This window comes from Mirounga leonina, unplaced genomic scaffold (assembly GCF_011800145.1).
Source record: "Mirounga leonina isolate KUSES-001 unplaced genomic scaffold, KU_Mleo_1.0 Mir_166, whole genome shotgun sequence".
In the NCBI taxonomy this organism is placed as follows: domain Eukaryota; kingdom Metazoa; phylum Chordata; class Mammalia; order Carnivora; family Phocidae; genus Mirounga; species Mirounga leonina.
The window spans coordinates 10,906,253-10,925,420 of record NW_023270418.1 but is presented as its reverse complement, the minus strand read 5'-3'; the positions used below and the strand labels follow the sequence as shown (position 1 = coordinate 10,925,420).

Genomic DNA, 19,168 nt, shown 5'->3' with positions numbered 1-19,168 from the left:
TAATGGGAAATGAAAAATATCTGCTCCAGACAAATAACTTTTTAAGGCTAGCATTGTGATGATGGATCAGTTTTATTTTCCATCAATTATCTCTTAGATTCATTGCCAAAGAAGTGGCATTAACTGTATCGATTATTTTATTATCTAGGATATCATCTCCTTTATGAGAAATACTTTTTTTTCCCTCAGCACTTAATAGTTATATCTTATTTATTTGTTTTTTTTTTTTTGCTTGGTTTTCTATGTACTATCATAAATGGCATGAGATTGCAGTGGTGAAGAAAACAATGAAAAAAGATAATGAATGAATGAAACAATGAAAAAGTGCCCTGTCCCCTTGGTCCAATTTGAATTGACTGTTCTCTATAACCTATATCCTGGGATCTCCCTTCACTGTCAGCCTGGGGATTATCTTTCCCTCTCTCCTCTGTTGGATCCCTCTCTCCCACTTCTCTAATCTTCCTCTGTCTTCATTTAGTCTATTAGACACATATTCCCGTTGCTTTCTAAGAAAAAAAACATGGGAGATAAATTTTTTGAGATCTTGGGAAATCATTCTTCCCTCCAAATATTAAAGGTATTTCTCATTGCTTCTTGTTTCCAGTGTTGCTATTGAGAAGTCTGATACCATACTGATTCCGCATCCTTTGTAGGTGACCTGCTTTTAATTTTTCCCCTCCAAAACCATTTAGAATTATCTCTTTTTTCCCAGTGTTCAAAAGTTTTTCCAAGATGTACTAGTTACTCACCATGTCTTTTCAGTCTGAAGTCTCACCCTTCTCTTTTGAGAAATTTTTTTGAATTATTTCTTTGACAATATCTTTTTTCTTTTCTTCTTCTGTTCTGATTTTATGGAACTCCTATTTTTATATGTTGGATCTTCTGACCTGAACTTCTGAATTTCTTATCTGAGTGATTTCCTTATTTTACCTTCTAACCCAATGAATATTATTGCTTCTGCTTCCTGCACTATCTCTGTTTTCTAAGTATTTGTTTTGTTTGTTGTTTTTGTTTTCTGTCTTTCATGTTATAGTTTTCTTAAAGATGGGTTAATCTTCCATCAATATTTAAAAGTGAAGAGCTCAACACCAGTTGAAAAGCTCTTGAGTATAGGGACGTCTTATTGAGGCATGGGTTGCAATGGAGAGTGTTTTGACTAGGCTTTTTCTTTAGGGTGGGGGGAGTTGTCAGCGTTTGTCTTTACTTTGGGGCTGATCAGTTTCTCCAGCGAGAATCTGCCAATGCAATCTCATAGCCAAGTGGAAAAGGGGACTAAGAGTTACATTTTCAGTATGTAGATTTTCATTTAATTCTTCTCTTTTCAGTAAACTACTCTCTTTCTCAGCTCCGCCTGGTGCCTCTGATTTCAGAGTTCCTGTGGTTTAGCTTCTCCAGACACCAAATCTCCTGTCTTCTCCTCTGATGGCAGAAGTATAGTTACCTGAATGCTTGGTGTTCAGGGAGGGTTTGAGGGGCTTAACTGCTTTTTATACAAATAGTCAACTTATTTTCAGCCTACTTTTTAGAGGTATCTGATGGCTCAAATTTGTGAGTACCTTTCTGGGGTTTTGCAATACAAAGCAAGTTTACTTCTGCTAGCTTCGGTTTTGAAGTTTCTGGTCTGCTAAATCATTTACTACTTACTTATTTTTCCTCTGGCTCCCAGAATTTTTGTTACTGGAGGCTCCTTTCTGATTCGTTCTTTCTCTTTTTCAAAATGCCAAGTATCAATCTCTTATTTAACATTGATAAAGCTGATTATTTTAGGTGAAAAGATAATTCCAATATCTTCTTTCTATCCCAGTGGATTGTTTTGTGCAGTGTGTTGAGGTTTGTACATCTGATTCGGAAAACATAGTTTCAATCTACTTGAGTGAGAATAGAATAATTTTTCCTGTCATCTGGAGACATAAGATACTTATTGCAGACAAAGGGCCTTCAGTGTTTCTCAAAGTATGGTCCACCGAACACCTGCATCAAAATCATCTGGACTATGTGTTAAAAATTCAAACTGTTGACCCCCACTCCAAGCCTACTGAATTAAGAATCTCCTGAGTGTGGGGCCTGGGAATCTGAACTTCAACAAATGTGTCCAGATGATTCCTAGCCCCACTAAGTTTGAGAACTCCTATTCTGGTATTCTAAAACTTCATTTACTGATTAATGGAAATCTTCATAGATTCCTTGTTTGTTTTCCTATACTTCTGATGTGGTTTATGAGAAAGAAAATAAGTTGTATGACATAGAAAACAGCTTATGGGAAATTAGATCGGTAGTTGTTAGATTAGAACTAATGCAGGAAGTTAAGAAATCAGGAAGAGGAAAAATTCTACAAGTTAGCAGGGAGTAGTCCATGTGGCAACTCTGACTTAGAAGAAATAAACATTCCCTTAATATTTGTATGTAAACATATTTCATTATAGCGACTTTTCCCTGTTACTACTAAAAAACCACATAAGGATTGAGAGAATATCTTATATATTTCTGTCAAGGTATAAATAAATCATGGATACCCTTAAGTCAAAGGAAAATCTAGGCTTTTATGATGCTCACATTTGTTAATTGGGAAAATAACTCAGTAAGCCTAAACACAAAAAGCCTGCAAGAAAATGTTCAAGTTTTAAAACATACAATTCAATTGAAAAAACACAACATAATAGCATTATTATGGAATGTTCACACACAGATCAGTAACTATAACAGCAGAGATTTTTTCCAATAGTGTGGGTAAAGGAACTTAGAGAACATTTTAAGAGATTCAAAAGGGAGCACATGGAGTAACAAAATTTGATTAAGGATGCTCACCATGGATTCCGACAGGGGAAGACATGCATAATTAGTACGTTAGAAGTTCTTTAAAGAGCTTTTTATGATAGATGAGGGAAAAACCCATTGATACTATTATTGTTTTAAAAATTAGTCTAGTGTTCAGACCAGGGATTAATATCAGATTTTAAAATATGAAAGCAGATTTTTTTTTAAATATGGAATTTGATACTGGAATTTATTTTCAAGAGGCCGTAGATAGCCAATTGTCCTCTATTTATTGTCAATTTCAGGGTTTTACAATTGGATTATTTTAGAATCTTACAGTAATTATTTGGTAATCAGAATATTTTCTTGAATAAAATCCTATGCGGGAATGTGAATTTCCTCAGCTGAAATAAAAGCAAATGAGAATTTTCAGTTTGCAGATTTACTTTACAAATGATACTTAAGGACAGATAATCCTTAATCTTAAGATCACAAATTCTATGAAATCATCTAATTAAGCAACTCAGAAAACTGAGACTTAGAGAAGTTATAGCTGCCCTATCCAAAGTTGATCAACTGGAATAGCTAGGACTGGAACCCATTTTTCTACTTCAAATTTTTTTCATTATGGGAAAGTGCCACAAATATACTTTTTGTTACATTTTAATTCCTATGTGTCCTCACTTAAAAATGAGTTAACATAACCATGAAAAAATGTGCAATATCTGTTTACAGTCATAACAGAATAACTAGTATGAGACTAGCCATCCCATTTTAAACAACTGGAATTGGACAAAATATATGAAACAATGATTTTTAGACACTACATAATGAGTAGTCAAGCTTGAGAGAAGAAAACTTGAGGTGAGTCCTACTATGTACCCCATCTTTATACCTGGAGGCATTTTTTGGACTGTGGTATAAGGAGAGAAAATCCAAGAAAAGCACAGTAGTCTCTGCAAGCTGAGGAGAAAGACATCAAAGTAGTAGGAGCTGGAAATGTCTGGAATTTTCCATGAAGTGTCATACTTAGATAATAGTTCCCAAAATTTGCTTGGGGGTCCCCTTCTATCCTTGGCTAAATATTAAGTTGTTCATGCACAGGATGAACTCCATAAGGCTTGACATAAGCAACTAACTACCAGGGAAAAAACAACTAATGGAGATGTGAAAAGGAAATAACTATGGAAGTGTGCCCAGGGTAGGTATATATTTGTGTTTTGATTTGTCAGAGGAGAGAGATTATGTTAAACATGTGGGAAATTCACAAAGATCCCAAAAAAGGTAATCATTATCCAGGAGAAAAGTCAGTTCAATAGAAGCAGACCCTCCAAATAGACTTAACAGTAAAAGACTTTTATTTTTGGAAGATTTTATTTATTTGAGGGGAGGGGCAGAGGGAATGGGAGAAGCAAACTCCCAGCTAAGCAGGGAGCCTGATGTGGGGCTCCATCCCAGGACTCTGAGATCATGACCTGAGCTGAAGGCAGACACTTAACTGACTGAGCCACCCAGGCACCCCAGTAAAAGACATTTTGAAAGCCATTATAAATATGTCAAAGAATTAAAGAAAAACATGAATATTATGCGAAGAGAAATGGAAACTAAAAATAGAACCAATGGAAGTTCTAGACCTGAAAAATACAATATCTTAAAAGGAAAAAAAAAAAAGTCCACCAGGTGGGTTTAACAGCAGATTAGACATTACGGAACAAGAGATCAGTGAACTTCGAGATAGGGCAATAAAAACTATCCAAATTGAAGTATAGAGAAGAAAAAGGAAAAGGCTGAAAAAAGGACAGGGTGTCAGTAACTTGTGGGTTAATATCAAGCAGTCTCATAGATATACAATTGGAGCCCTAGAAAGATTAGGGAGAGGGAGAATATAGTTGAAGAAGTGATGGCCAGAATTTTTTTGAGTTCCTGAAAAATGTCAACCCACAGATCCAGGAAGCTCAATGAAAGCTCAGGAAATGCAAAGGAATTAGAATAGCCAAATTTGGAGGACTTGCACTACTGAATTTAGCATTTATTACAAAGTAATCAAGATATAATGGTATTGACATAAGGATACACAGAAAGAGCAATGGAAGGATATACAGAGTTCAGAAATAGACCCACATTGGGGCAAATTATTCTTTTTTTTTTTTAAAGATTTTATTTATTTATGAGAGAGAGAGAGAGTGCATAAGCAAGGGGGAGGGCAGAAGGAGAAGCAGACTCCCTACCGAGCCAGGAGCCGGATGCGGGGCTCTGTCCCAGGATCCCAGATCATGACCTGAGCTGAAGGCAGACACTTAACTGACTGAGCCACCCAGACGCCCCTCCATTTGAATTTCTCTCTGGCTCTTAGGTGCTGCTCTGAGCAGCATCACCCTTTAGACCAGAAAACTGGTGGGCACTATGGGGATGACACAAAATAAGAAGTAAGTGGAGGAGGTGCTAGATGAGGAGAAAGAGGAATATGTGATGGATAAAGTTCTTGACTGTCAAGTGGTAAAGGGCAAAGTGGAGTACCTCCTACAGTGGAAGGGGTTCTCAGATGAGGATAACATGTGGGAGTCAGAAGAGAACCTGGATTGCCCTGATCTCATTGCTGAGTTTCTACAGTCACAGAAAACAGCATATGAGACAGATAAATCAGGGAGGCAAGCACAAAGCTGAGTCTGGTTCTTAAGATAAGGGAGTGGAGAGCAAACCAAAACAGAGGAAAGAAGAGTCAGAAAAGCCAGGAGTCTTTGCCTGTAATTTGGAGCCAGAAAGGATTATTGGAGCTACAGCATCCAGCAGAGAACTCATATTCCTGATGAAATGGAAAAACTCTGATGAGGCTGACTTAGTCCCTGCCATGGAAGTCAATGTCAAGTGCCTACAAGTAGTCATATCTTTCTATGAGAAAAGGCTGACATGGCATTCTTACCCCTTGGAGGCTGATGACAAAAAAGATGACAAGAATTAACTCTCCTGTCACATCTGACTGTGGGTTTAGAGTGGGGAGAGAAGGAGTCACTTGTCTTGACACCATAGAGATGGCTTAAGAAGATGTCCTTTGAAGAGTCAATATAATTTCTGTGCCCTAGGGCAGCCAAAATGTTTTAAAGCCTTTCCATGCTGTATAGTTTGCACACACCTCTCCCAATGAAGGGGAAGGAGAAGTGTTGCAAGATGGCCCATTCTGTAGTTTGCTGAGAAAGGCAAAGGGCCTTCCATGAAAGACAAAATTTACAGAATGGGTGTGTGGGAGAGCAAAAGATACTGTAGGTTTTCAAAGCGCATCTGCACAAACCACAGCCTTCTTCCCAATAGTATTAACTCTGCATTTTTACAGCATAGCATGTGTGTAGTTTTTGGCTATTACTGGTGTATTATTTGGGAGTGGGAGGGATGGGGGTGGAAAGGAACAGAGATGGGTAGGATCATTTTTTGTTAAAATTTGGGGCCTGAGGGGGGAAATGGTGAAGCAATGGAAAGAATAAACTAGTGGTGTGTCCAGAATATTATATCTTTTCAAAAAAAGTCCTTGGCAATCTAAATGAAGACTGTGAGAAACTGTTTAAAAGCTATGAATGCTTGAAACTTAGAAACCCAGGTATTCCCTGCCTGAGCTTAGTGCTGTTCCCAACAAAGAACTAAGCCAGTTAGTAAGTTATCAAAGTTGCCATTTTGGGGATGGAAACTGGTTGAAGAGGGAAAATCTTATTGGAGCATATACATAGACAGGTAGTTCTGTCTTAGAGGTGCCTATTCTTGGAATTGATAAGAAGACCCTTTCTTTTCCAATTAATGAAGTTTTAAACATCAGCTTGCCCATCCAAGGCACTGGCTGAGGTATTTGGGGAGGGGAAGAAGGTGGTATAGAAGATGGGAGAGTAGGGAAAAGCAAGGGTCCCTGCTCTTAGGGTAGAAAACTCCTGAAGCCTGTTATTTGAACTTTGAACTCTGAAATCATTGGTGTCAGGGTTCAGTCACTGACAGCACAAGTTCGCTAAATCACTTCAAGAGTGGAATGATTTCAAAAGCCCTGGTCTCAGAAGATTAAACTTTCATACTGGGCCAGTGGTTCACTTTAAAACATAAAACAAAACAAAAATTTTTTTTAATACTAAGAATTAACTAATACCCAAATGTTGTCTTGAATCATGAGATCCATCAGTTCTTGGCATCATTTAGGTCTGCATCTAGAACTGCATTGTAAAATCTTTTTAGGCATGTGTTAGGTTTCTGTGAAAATTTTGTTTAAATGTAAACTTAATACCACATTTTTAGTTTTTGACTTAATAAAACTATAGAATTATAATACTTAAAAAAACCAAAAACAAATGACTGGATAAACAAATTGTGCTATATCCATACCAAGGAATACTCTTTGGCAACAAAAAGGAACAAATATTGTGGTAAATGAAAGAAGCCAGATACAAAATAATACTTGCTATTTGATTCCATTTATGTGAAATTTTAGAACAAACAAAACTTTTCTAGTGAAAGGGATCAGTGGTTTCCTGGGGTCAAGTTTACTGAATAGTGATTGGGAAAGAACATGAGGAATTTTGGAGAGTAAAGGAAATATTCTATATCTTGATTGTGGTGGTGGTTACACAGATATATTTTTTCTTTTTTTTTTCTTTTAAAGATTTTATTTACTTATTTGACAGAGAGCGATAGAGAGAGTGAGAGAGCACAAATAGGGGGAGAGGCAGAGGGAGAAGCAGGGCTCCCCGCTGAGCAGGGAGCCCAATGTGGGACTCGATCCCAGGACCCTGGGATCATAACCTGAGCCAAAGGCAGACACCTAACTGACTGAGCCACCCAGGCGCCCCAGATACATTTTTTTCTACCTGTGTTAAACTGTACACTTAAAATAGGTACAGCTTATTTCCTGTAAATTGTACATCAAAATAATAATTTTAAAAAGCAAATAACAGTATAATTAGCATTATAAACATTTTAAAGTAACCTGGGCTATTTAATTATTTTAAGAAGAGATCAATTAAGGCTAGAGTATCTAAAGAGTATGTATTAATAGATTACTTGGACAATCTCCTTTGGTTATCTACTTCTCTTTCACAGTTTAAATAATAAAATGCCAGAACACCTACATTTCAAATTCACCAGAAATGATTGCTTTTACAAATCATAGTGATGTTCATTATTAGTAAGAGCAAATAACTAGATTTGGCATGCATTCTATCACCCACTTTTATGAGAAAAAGACAAATAACTGGCCAGTAAATTTATTTCCAGGATTTATTCAGAAAAGTACCTTTAAGTTATTTAATAAGATGGTTACAAATTCATCCCAATCTCCTGGCATCTTCAGGTTGAAAATATGATCATAATTTTTATTATAAGTCATTGTAAAATATTGGTCTTAGCAGAGAGTTATGCTTAGTACATTTTATTACATTTTAATTCTTTGAAAATTCACAATGTATTTGACAGTCTTTCAGTAAGCCAAAAAAATCTGTAAAAACAGATTCTCCTCAAAATATTCATGATAAATTGTATTCTCTTCTACTGAACAAATACAATTAATTGCCAAAGGTGAAGTATTTTTAGTAATCCAATGAACTAATTTCATAATTATCCATTAATTTTCACGGTTTTCAGCTTGCTAACTTTCCTTTAAAATTCTTCTCTGGGTTCTTAATTAAATGATTTGCTTCTTAGGAGGTTTATATAGTGAATACTGTTGTAATCTATCTGCTGTACAAATACTCATTGAGTTAGTTGAAACAATGTTCCTCATTTGAGGAACCTGGGCCGAAAAAATTTTTTTTCTATGGAGTTAGGATGATAGCTGCAGATAACAGAGAATCCTGATTTAAACAGACTTAAGCAAAAAGGAAGCAAGAAATCTAGGAGTAGGACAGTTTTAAGCATAGCATGATAGGATTCCAGTTACATTTTTTAACAAGTTTTATTTATTTAAGTAATCTCTACACCCAACAAGGGACTGGAATTCATGACTCTAAGATCAAGAGCCACATGCTCCCCCAAATGAGCCAATCAGGTGCCCCCCAGTTATGTTATTTTTAATTTTCTGGATTTTATGCTCTTTCATATGTTGGTAACAGGATGGCTGTTGCACAGCCAGGTACAATTTTGGCCAGTGGCAGAAAAGGACTGTCTCTTCCCTGTGAATGATGAAGCCTTTCCCAGAAGCCCTTTTTTATATCTTATTTCAGAACTAGGTTATGTGCCTACTCCCAACCTGACAAGAGGCATGGGACCACCATGATTGACCTAGATCAATCAAGGTAACTGTAGTCTACCTTGAGTCCAAAGCGGTAAAAGTGAACCTCTAAACAAAATCAGGACAGCAAGGATGAGGCAAAAAATGAATATTGGGTAGGCCACTGAGAGAATTCCTACAAATGTGAAGAGATTTTCTTATTTGATTTCCTGAGGTCAGTATAAGGTTAGTGCTCTGGTAGCAAAAACAGTTTTATCTGGAAATTTCCTTTTATAGAATTACACATCCTTTTTTAAAAATTTAATTTAATTTAATTTCTAAGATAGGATAGGCTTAATCATGTTTAAGTGCCAGTAGGAAAAATCTCATTGAGAAGGAATAGCTGAATATATATGAAAGAGAAGAAATGATGGATAATATATACTCCTTTATTTTATTTTTTTAAAGATTTTATTTATTTTTGACAGAGAGAGTGTACAAGCAGGGGAAGCAGCAGGCAGAGGGAGAGGGAGAAGCAGGCTCCCCGCTGAGCAAGGAGCCTGATGTGGGCCTCCATCCCAGGACCCCAGGATCATGACCTGAGCCAAAGGCAGACACTTAACCAACTGAGCCACCCAGGCGCCCCTGATATATACTACTTTAAAAGTTGAGAGCAAACATAATTGAAAGCATAGGTGCAATATTGGTCTTAGATAGGAGCATAGACTCTTCCAACTAGTGGGAAAAGGAGAGAATAGGTATAGAAAGAGGTAGGCTTGTAGTCTGACAAAAATAAATAGGGAAGTAGAGGAGGGGAGGCCGGGTAGAGAGCAGAGATGGTTTGAAATATTCATTATGGTAAGTAGAGGAGATATTTAACCAAACAAATGAAATAGAAGTGACTGCGCAGTATTGAGGGACCAAGGAGTTTGGTGACTATGAATAATACTAATACTGATGTGGTCATTTGTGTGATTTCTTCAGGAGCACCAAGATTCTTGGTGTGTGCATAGCACGTGGATAGTAAGCATCAGCCAGGGCTAGGATTTTTGTAGCAGAAGTTATCCATGAGGGGCGCCTGGGTGGCTCAGTCTTTAAGCATCTGCCTTCGCCTCAGGTCATGATCCCAGGATCCTGGGATCGAGCCACACTTCGGGCTCCCTGCTCACTGGGGAGCCTGCTTCTCCCTCTCCCACTCCCCCTGCTTGTGTTCCCTCTCTTGCTGTCTCTCTCTCTGTCAAAAAATAAATAAAAAAATCTTTTAAAAAAAGAAGTTATCCATGAATGAAGAAGAATGACTAGAGTGAAGGAAGATGGTGCAGTTGAAGGTCAGGTTGTTTTGTTTGTTCAATAAGAAAGTTGGAGAGAAATCTTGAAATAACATTGTAACACCCCTTCCCACCTTCCCATCCTCTCCCAACACTTTGAGATTGTAGTATGAGAGAATAAAATCCCAGCGTTTGAGAGAGTCCTGAGGAAATTAGTGAATTCAGGGGAAAGCCTGTTTTCCTTTAAAAGAGCTTGAGGGCCCAGTCCATTTTGTTGCTTAGGGGAAGCATTTGTAGATTGCACAATGCAAAGACCCTCTTGCTGTAGTGTGATAGCAGCCGCAGAAAATATACAAATGAAGAGTATAGCTGTTTTCCAAGAAAATTTTATTTATGGGCACTGACATATTAATTTTAACATGACAAAACACTATTCTTTTGATTTTTTTTAACATTTAAAATTGTACAAATTATTCTTAGCCCATAGGCCGTACAGAAACAGGTTGTGGCCAGAACTAGCCCATGGTATGTAAGTTGCTGATCTTTTGAAAACAGTTTATGGGGAAGTGTGAATCAGGGCTTATACTTCTGGATGTTAACATGTAAAACATATGATAAAAACATACTTTGAGGAGAAGGGCCTTGTTGGATCTAATGGCTTGTTGATTTGGCTCACTTGGCCAGGGGTGATGTTGAGCTCGCTCACCTGGACTGGGGTACTGGCAAGCCAAACCCAGAGGCTCTAGACTGTGTAACCACACCACCTCCATGGTAGCCATTCCAGAAACTGTAAACTTTGCACCAGATAAGCCCATGGGTAAACAGATTAAACTAAAAAGAGTTTGTAGAAAATCTCTTCCCAGCTGCTAGTCAAAGAGTCTGGTTTTACAGCATGATGGTTTTAAATTTCAGATCAGAAGGGGTTCTCTACAACCTACCTATGCTGTAAGAAATTAACAAAATGTGAATTTGTAAAAATAATATTTTAACAAGCTTAACAGGTGCAGATGAGTGGAAATGGCGTTTTAATTAACCTTAATATTACAGCAAGATGACACTGTTAAATATTTTCCATTGTGAATTATAAGAATGACCTTACAAGTAGAGGCTTCATTTCAGGGCTTTTGACAGAAATTTATATTGATACTAATTCATACCACTGATAATGTACTCTGAGAAAATGATTCCTGAAGGTTGGCATCGCTTAAACACTGCAAGGATCTTTCATCCTGGAAGTATAAGAGAATGACAGTGTTGCTGATGCATTATAAATTTCTAGTATCTGATTTTCTAATGGCAGTTTTTAAACTCATTTAACTCTTAAAATTTGGCTTGCACAAACACTTTTAGTGATATTTTGGCACAATGAAAAGAGGGCTCTTAGAGTTAGAAAGCTGTGTAATTTTACTTGACTGATTTTTTTAAATACAAAGGCAGCAGTATTTGAAATAATTTTTAAAATCATTGAAGTTTTAGCTGAAATAAATGGGACTATCTTTAAATAGCTCACATTTTACTTAGTTTAATTGGTAAATTATAACTTTGGAGGAGGGTATTTAGATATTTGAACCTTCACTAGTAATTAGAGAATATAATTTGTACCAAAGGGCTTCATTGAACTTTTAAATAATAGATTTGTAATATCAAGAAATTGAGAACTAAACATAAAGAATGGAAAGATCAAGACTATGGGTAGCCAAGGGAGGAGGCTCTATGGAACCAAACATAGATTCTTAATAGTGTTGAGAGATGACTGGCTAAGGAAGAATGTGTACTGAATTGTCTCCTGTTAATATTTCTGTCAAAGAGGGTGGTGGTGGTAGTAAAAGGATAATCCTTGGAGACAAAGTCGCATGGACTAAAGTGACCAACAGGAGAATTTTGCTAGTCAGAGACGAACTGTGTCAATAAAGTATTTTTAAAAACACAAGGGTGTGGGCGCCTGGGTGGCTCAGTTGGTTAAGCGACTGCCTTCGGCTCAGGTCATGATCCTGGAGTCCCTGGATCGAGTCCCGCATCGGGCTCCCTGCTCTGCAGGGAGTCTGCTTCTCCCTCTGACCCTCCCCGTTCTTCATTCTCTCTCAAATAAATAAATAAAATCTTTAAAAAAAAAAAAAACACAAGGGTGGATCCCATGCCAATGTCAGTATGTTCTGTCTAAAGTCACAGACAAACTCCAATTTCTTCTGATAACTTCTCTCTTATATTTTGAACATTGCTTTACAAGCATTTTTAGTAAAGGTTTCTGCCCATGAATAGGAGTCCTAGGTGAACTTATGTGTAGTAATCACTAAAGAAATTGACCCAAAAGAGTGGGGAGGAAGGCAGGAAGAGTAACATTTAGAGTCACCAGCATTATTACCTTATTTTATTGGGTGGCAAGGACCAGTCCCAGCCATGGGGCTATTCCGACTTAGATATTCCAAGGGAGTATTGTCTCTGACTTGTGAGAACACATGGAGTTGGTCAGGAACTGAACTCCTGCACTGATACCCTCTAAATAGGCAGATTGGAGGTCATGGATTGGCTCCATATGACAGAGTTTATAATACTTGTGAAATACATAGCAAGAACATTGTTATTTCGGTAAAGCATTGATATTGTGAGTATTTCCCTCATAAATTAGAGGGTCCAAGATTATTCCTGTAACTTCATTCATAGTCATAAACAGATATGCCTTCCTGATTTTGAGAAAAAGGGCAGCAATACATAGTTTCTGAAAAATTGCCCAAAACTGGATTGCAGCTAGCATGCAAGAAACACACCCAATCCTATAAATGCCTGTGGAACTATGTGGCTCATGAGAACATCACTGGTCATGTGTAGGGGTAGAATAAAGGCTGAGAACCTCTGATGTAATCCAGTAAAGGCCAATTTGTCAAATTAAATTAGTCAATTAGATATTTGCCTTTTAAATGCAACACATATCACTTGATACAGCAACTAGATAAAGCAAATTAGTCACAATGTTTGAAAGTTGTTCTCCAGACTGAAAGGAAAGTACAACTTTGTCTTTATATACACATGAAGCTCTTTAAATATGTTAGTTGTCACAAAGAGAATGAGTTGGTTGGGCTAGGACTAGGATTAGTTTCCAATTTTGTAAGGATGGGGCACCTGGCTGGCTTAGTCAGTTAAGCATCGGACTCTTAATTTCAGCTCAGATCATGATCTCAGGGTCATGGGATCCAGCCCCATGTTGGCCTTACCCCTCTCTGGTCAGCTTGAGATTCTCTATCTCTCTCCCTCTGCCCTTCCCCCCACTCAGGCACACTCGCTCTCTTTCTCTCTAAAAATAAGTAAATAAATCTTTAAGGTAGGGATAAAATTGGGCAGAGCTGGAGGCAGGGTGGTAACAGCAATGGAAAGATGTTCTTTTTACTATGTAATCATGTAATGCACATCATCCTTCAATAGTTTAGGTTATGCAAAAGCAGTAGTACATTATAGCCATTAATAGTGAAAATGGAAGACAAAGTATTTTCAATTTGGATTTGGAATGTATTATATACTTTTTAAAAAGATTTTTATTTTATTTATTTTATTTTTTAAGTCGGCTCCATGCCCAGCATGGAGCCTAACGTGGGGCTTGAACTCACAACCCTGAGATCAAGACCTGGGCTAAGATCAAGAGTTGGACGCTTTACTGACTGAGCCACCCCAGCACCCTTGAAGATTTTATTATTAAGTAATCTCTACACCCAATGTGGGGCTTGAACTCACAATCCCAAGATCAAGAGTTGCATGTCCTACCAATTAAGCCACCCAGGCACCCCTACTATATACTTGTAAATGGATATAGTGATTCATGTTTTGGGAGTCACTTCCAAAAACCTAATAAAACTTGCATGAGGTTACTTGATACTCTCCAGACCCTTTAATTTTTTTTCATGCTGTGAGTAGAACTTTCCCTCTAACTAATGCATGTTTTAAGTCTTCACTGATGTTGAAAAGGTCATTGTTACAAGGGCTATATCAAGACAGATCAAGATATTACAATATTGAGAAAACAGGGGCATCTGGGTGGCTCAGCTGGTTGAACATCCAACTCTTGATTTCAGCTGGGGTCCTGATCTCAGGGTCGTGGGATTGAACCCCATGTTGGGCTCCATGCTGGGTGTGGGGTCTGCTTAGGTTTCTCTCTCTCCCTCTGCTCCTCCCCCTTCTCTTTCTCTAGCTCTCTGAAGTAAATAAATAAATCTTTAAAAAAATAAAGTAAAATAAAATAAAAAAATATTGAAAAAACAACTTTACCATATTAGAAACCATTATAAGAAGTTCTTGAGATTCAGGCTCATGGGAAACCTTGAAATGTGGTTTTTTAATTCCACTTATTTAGTACCCAAACAACATAAGTTATCAAGTTGAACTGTGATCAGACTATATTTATAATTGACTTTAGGACAATTGGAAAGAATTTAAAACCCAAAGAAAGTACCTTAAGACCTAATTTATTTATTTTTATTTTTTAAAATTTATTTTATTATGTTATGTTAATCACCATACATTACATCATTAGTTTTTGATGTAGTGTTTCATGATTCATTGTTTGCGTATAACGCCCAGTGCTCCATTCAATACATGCCCTCTTTAATACCCATCACCAGGCTAACCCATTCCCCTCACCCCCCGTCCCTCTAGAACCCTCAGTTTGTTTCTCAGAGTCCATAGTCTCACATGGTTCATCTCCCCCTCCGATTTCCCCACCCTTCATTTTTCCCTTCCTACTATCTTCTTTTTTTTTTTTTTTTTAACATATAATGTATTATTTGTTTCAGAGATACAGGTCTGTGATTCAACAGTCTCACACAATTCACAGCGCTCACCATAGCACATACCCTCCCCAATTTTTATTTATTTTTATTTTTAACTGAAGTACAGTTGACGTATTTGTTTCAGGTGTACAATATAGTGATTCGACAATTATATACAATACAAAATGCTTACCACGATAAACGTAGTTGCCATCTGTCACCATACAATGTTATTATAATAGTATTAACTATATGCTGTACTTTTCATTCCTGTGACTTACTTATTTTATAGCTGGAAGTTTGTACCCCTTAGTCTCCTTCACCTATTTTGCCCATCTGCCCACCTTTCTCCCCTTGGGCAGCCCCTAGTTTGTTCTCTGTATTCATAAATGTGTTTCTCTTTGTTATTATTGTTGTTTGTTTGTTATTTGTTTTGTATTCTAGATTACACATATAAGTGAAATTATATATTTGTCTTTGTCTGACTTATTTTGCTTAGCATAATACCCATTAGGTCCACCCATGTTGTTAGGAATGGCAAGAATTCATTCTTTTTTTTATGGCTGAGTAATATTTCATTGTATATACATACGATCTTTATCCATTCATCTACTGATGGATACTTGGGTTGCTTCTATATCTTGGCTTGTGAATAATGCTGCAATAAACATAGTGGTGCATATATCTTTTCAAATTCATGTTTTCATTTTCCTTGGGTAGATACTCAGAAGTGGAAATACTGGATTGTATGGTACTTATATTTTTAGTTAGTTTTTTTTTTATTTTTATTTATTTATTTATTTATTTATTTATTTATTAATATTTTATTTATTTATTTGGCAGTGAGAGAGGGAACACAAGCAGGGGGAGTGGGAGAGGGAGAAGCAGGCCTCCTGCTGAACAGAGATCCTGATGCAGAGATCCTGATGCGGGGCTCGATCCCAGGACCCTGGGATCATGACCTGAGCCGAAGGCAGACGCCTAACGACTGAGCCACCCAGGCGCCCCAGGTTTTTTTTTTTTAAGATTTTATTTATTTATTTGACAGAGAGAGACACAGTGAGAGAGGGAACACAAGCAGGGGGAGTGGGAGAGGGAGAGGCAGGCTTCCTGCCAAGCAGGGAGCCCAATGCGGGGCTCAATCCCAGGACCCTGGGATCATGACCTGAGCTGAAGGCAGATGCTTAACGACTGAACCACCCAGGTGCCCCTATTTTTAGTTTTTTGAGGAATCTCCATACTGTTTTCCAATTTACATTTGCACCAGTTCACGTTTGCATGAACAGCATGCAAAGGTTCCCTTTTCCCCACATCCCTGCCAACACTTGTTATGTCTTGTCTTTTTTATCCTATTCATTCTGACTGGTATTAAGTGATATCTCCTTGTGGTTTTGATTTGCATTTCCCTGATGATTAGTGATGTTGAGCATCTTTTCATGTGTCTGTGGCCATCTATATATCTTCTTGGGAAAAACATCTATTCAGGTCCTCTGCCCATTTTAATTGTATTATTTGTTTTTTGGGGGTGTTCCCTTGTATGAATTCTTTATATATTTTGGATATTAGCCCATTGTTGGGAATATCCTTTGCAATTCCTTTCTCATTCAGTAGGTTGCCTTTTCATTTTGTTGATGGTTTCCTTCACTGTGCAAAGGTTTTTTAGTTTGATGTAGTCCCAGTCGTTTATTTTTCCTTTGTTTCCCTTGTCTGAGGAGACATATCTAGAAAAATTTTGCTAAGATTGATGTCCAAGAGGTTACTGTCTCTGTTTTCTTTTGGGAGTTTTATGGCTTCAGGTCTTATGTTCAGCTCTTTACTCCATTTTGAGTTTATTTTTGTGTATGGTATAAGAAAGTGGTCCAGTTTCATTCTTTTGCATGTAGCTGTCCAGTTTCCCCAATACATTTATTGAAGAGACTGTCTTTTCCCCAGTGTATATTCTCGCCTCCTTTGTCATAAATTGACCATAGAAGTGTGGGATTATTTCTGGGTTCTCAACTCTGTTCCATTGGTCTATGTGTCTGTTTTTGCACCAGTGCCATACTATTTTGGTTATTATAGCTTTGTGATATAGTTTGAAATCTGGGAGTGTGATACCTCCCCCTTTGTTCTTCCTTCTCAAGACTGCTTTGGCTATTCCAGGTCTTTTGTGGTTCCATACAAATTTTACAATTTGTTCTAGTTCTGTGAAAAATACTATTGGTATTCTAATAAGGATTGCATTGAATCTATAGATTGCTTTGGGCAGTATGGGCATTTTAATGTTAATTCTTCCATTCCATTAATATGATATATCTTTCCATTTATTTGTGTTAAGACCAAATTTAAAAGTAATATGCTCCCACTATAAATTAATGAAAAATATAGAAAATAGCAAGAATAATATAAAAATTTCCCATAGTTCTAGCATTTATTAAATACAGTATAACCACTTTTTAATATTTGTTGCATCTCTTTTCTCTTTTTTATTAATGTTTGTGTGTTTTTTATTTTTTATTTTATTTTTTATATTTTTTATTTATATTTTTAAATATAACATATTTTTATTTATTATATTTTTAATTTATTTTTTATTTCTTATTTTTAATAATAAGTGTGGGGCTTGCCCTCAAGATCAAGAGTTGCATGTTCTTCTGGCTGAGCCAGCCGGGTGCCCTTGTTTGTGTGTTTTTAAAGTAAAATTGTGATCTAATAATTTTAACTGCTTTTTTTTTTCATATATTAGAAACATTTTCTAAATCATCAAATTTTATTTTACAGTATAATTTTTATGGCCATTTAGTATAGAAAGGACTTTTAATGTTTATTTGATTTAGCCAGAGCTTACTGTAATAAATTACTTATAGGTTTTTTTCCCCCCCGGGTAGGTTTTAGATACTTGCACAGTGAGAATGAACCTAAATTCACCAGCCAGATATCTTTATGATTTGTATGGCAGAACAATTAAAGATATTTCAAAAGGTAAGTGACAAAGATCTTATAAATTCTATGATAACATTTCAAAGGCACTTGCATAATTTTTTTTACTTTATATATTTAAAAGGAAAACAGCTATAATAAAAGTTTAGCTTTAACATGGATAAATATGTCATTCTTAGTACAAAAGGAAATTATGAAAGGGATTAAGGTTTGAGGAATCTTTATTTCAGCATATTTTGGTCCATTTGGTCTTCTATCACAAAAGTACCATACGCTGGGTGGCTTGAACAACAAACATTTATTTCTTATATTCATGAAGTCCAAGTCCAAGATCAAGGCCCTGGCAGATTCATTGTCTGTTGGGGGCCCCTTAACTGATTCATAGATTGCTATTTTCTCACTTGTGTCCTTATTGGTGGAAAGGGCAAGGATGCCCTCTGGGGTCTCTTGTGTAAGGACACTAATTTCATTCATGAGGGCTCCACCCTTATGACCCAATTACCTCCAAATACCATCATATTAGGTTTCAACATTTAAATTTTGGTGGGACATAAACATTCAGCCTATAGCACAGCTCAAGTTTAGATTTAAAAAAAATCATGAGTATTTTAACTTTAGTAAGCCATCACTTAATAAATAAAAGCAATTGATAAATTTTCATAATTTTAACAGGTATTTTCTATGGTATACAGCTTTTAGAAGAGAAAACTGAGAAATCATACTGCTGTGTTCTCAGATATTTTTTAATTGTTTTGGTTAACTTCTAGAGGTTTTCAAAAGTTATGAAATGTGTTTTAAAACAATTTCATTGTATATCTTTGTCAATCTGTATTTCTAAAAACACTGATTTGCTAGTCTCTAAAAGCAAAATGTACCATGAATTTCGTGTTTGTACTGCTATTAAATTATTATTAGTAGTAATTGCTACTGTTATTTACTTTTTACTTTTTTAAATTTCCTTTTTATTGCTTTAGTAGTAATTACTATTACTTTAGTAGTGTTACTATTAGCACTACTAAATGTACTACTGTTAAGATCCTATCACTTCATTTAAGCCTTAACTCCATATGCCTGAAGAGGGCCAAAATATTAAGTGGCATACGTACTGCAAGGCTAGATCCAAAAAGCTTTAAGTCTTTTTAGGATATGGCTATACTTATATTTATTTCTAATAGCCTTGCTTGTACTGCATAAAAGCAAACCATTACTGGCTTTATCATCTTAATACTATTGAGTGGCTACTGGGGCACCTGGGTGGCTCAGAGGGTTAAGCATCTGCCTTTGGCTCAGGTCATGATTTC

General features: G+C 36.6%; 1 protein-coding gene and 1 pseudogene across 1 annotated transcript in view; both read left to right on the top strand.

Annotated features, from left to right (window-relative positions):
• Window positions 1–17,917, top strand: part of LOC118015722 (doublecortin domain-containing protein 1-like) — a 53,942-nt gene extending 36,025 nt beyond the window's left edge. The window contains exon 6 of the mRNA XM_035012489.1: window positions 17,816–17,917. Within this exon, the coding sequence (XP_034868380.1) occupies window positions 17,816–17,917 (102 nt within the window). The remainder of the gene's footprint in view (window positions 1–17,815) is intronic.
• Window positions 5,158–6,546, top strand: LOC118015723 (annotated as a pseudogene).
• Window positions 17,918–19,168: the final 1,251 nt, after the last annotated feature.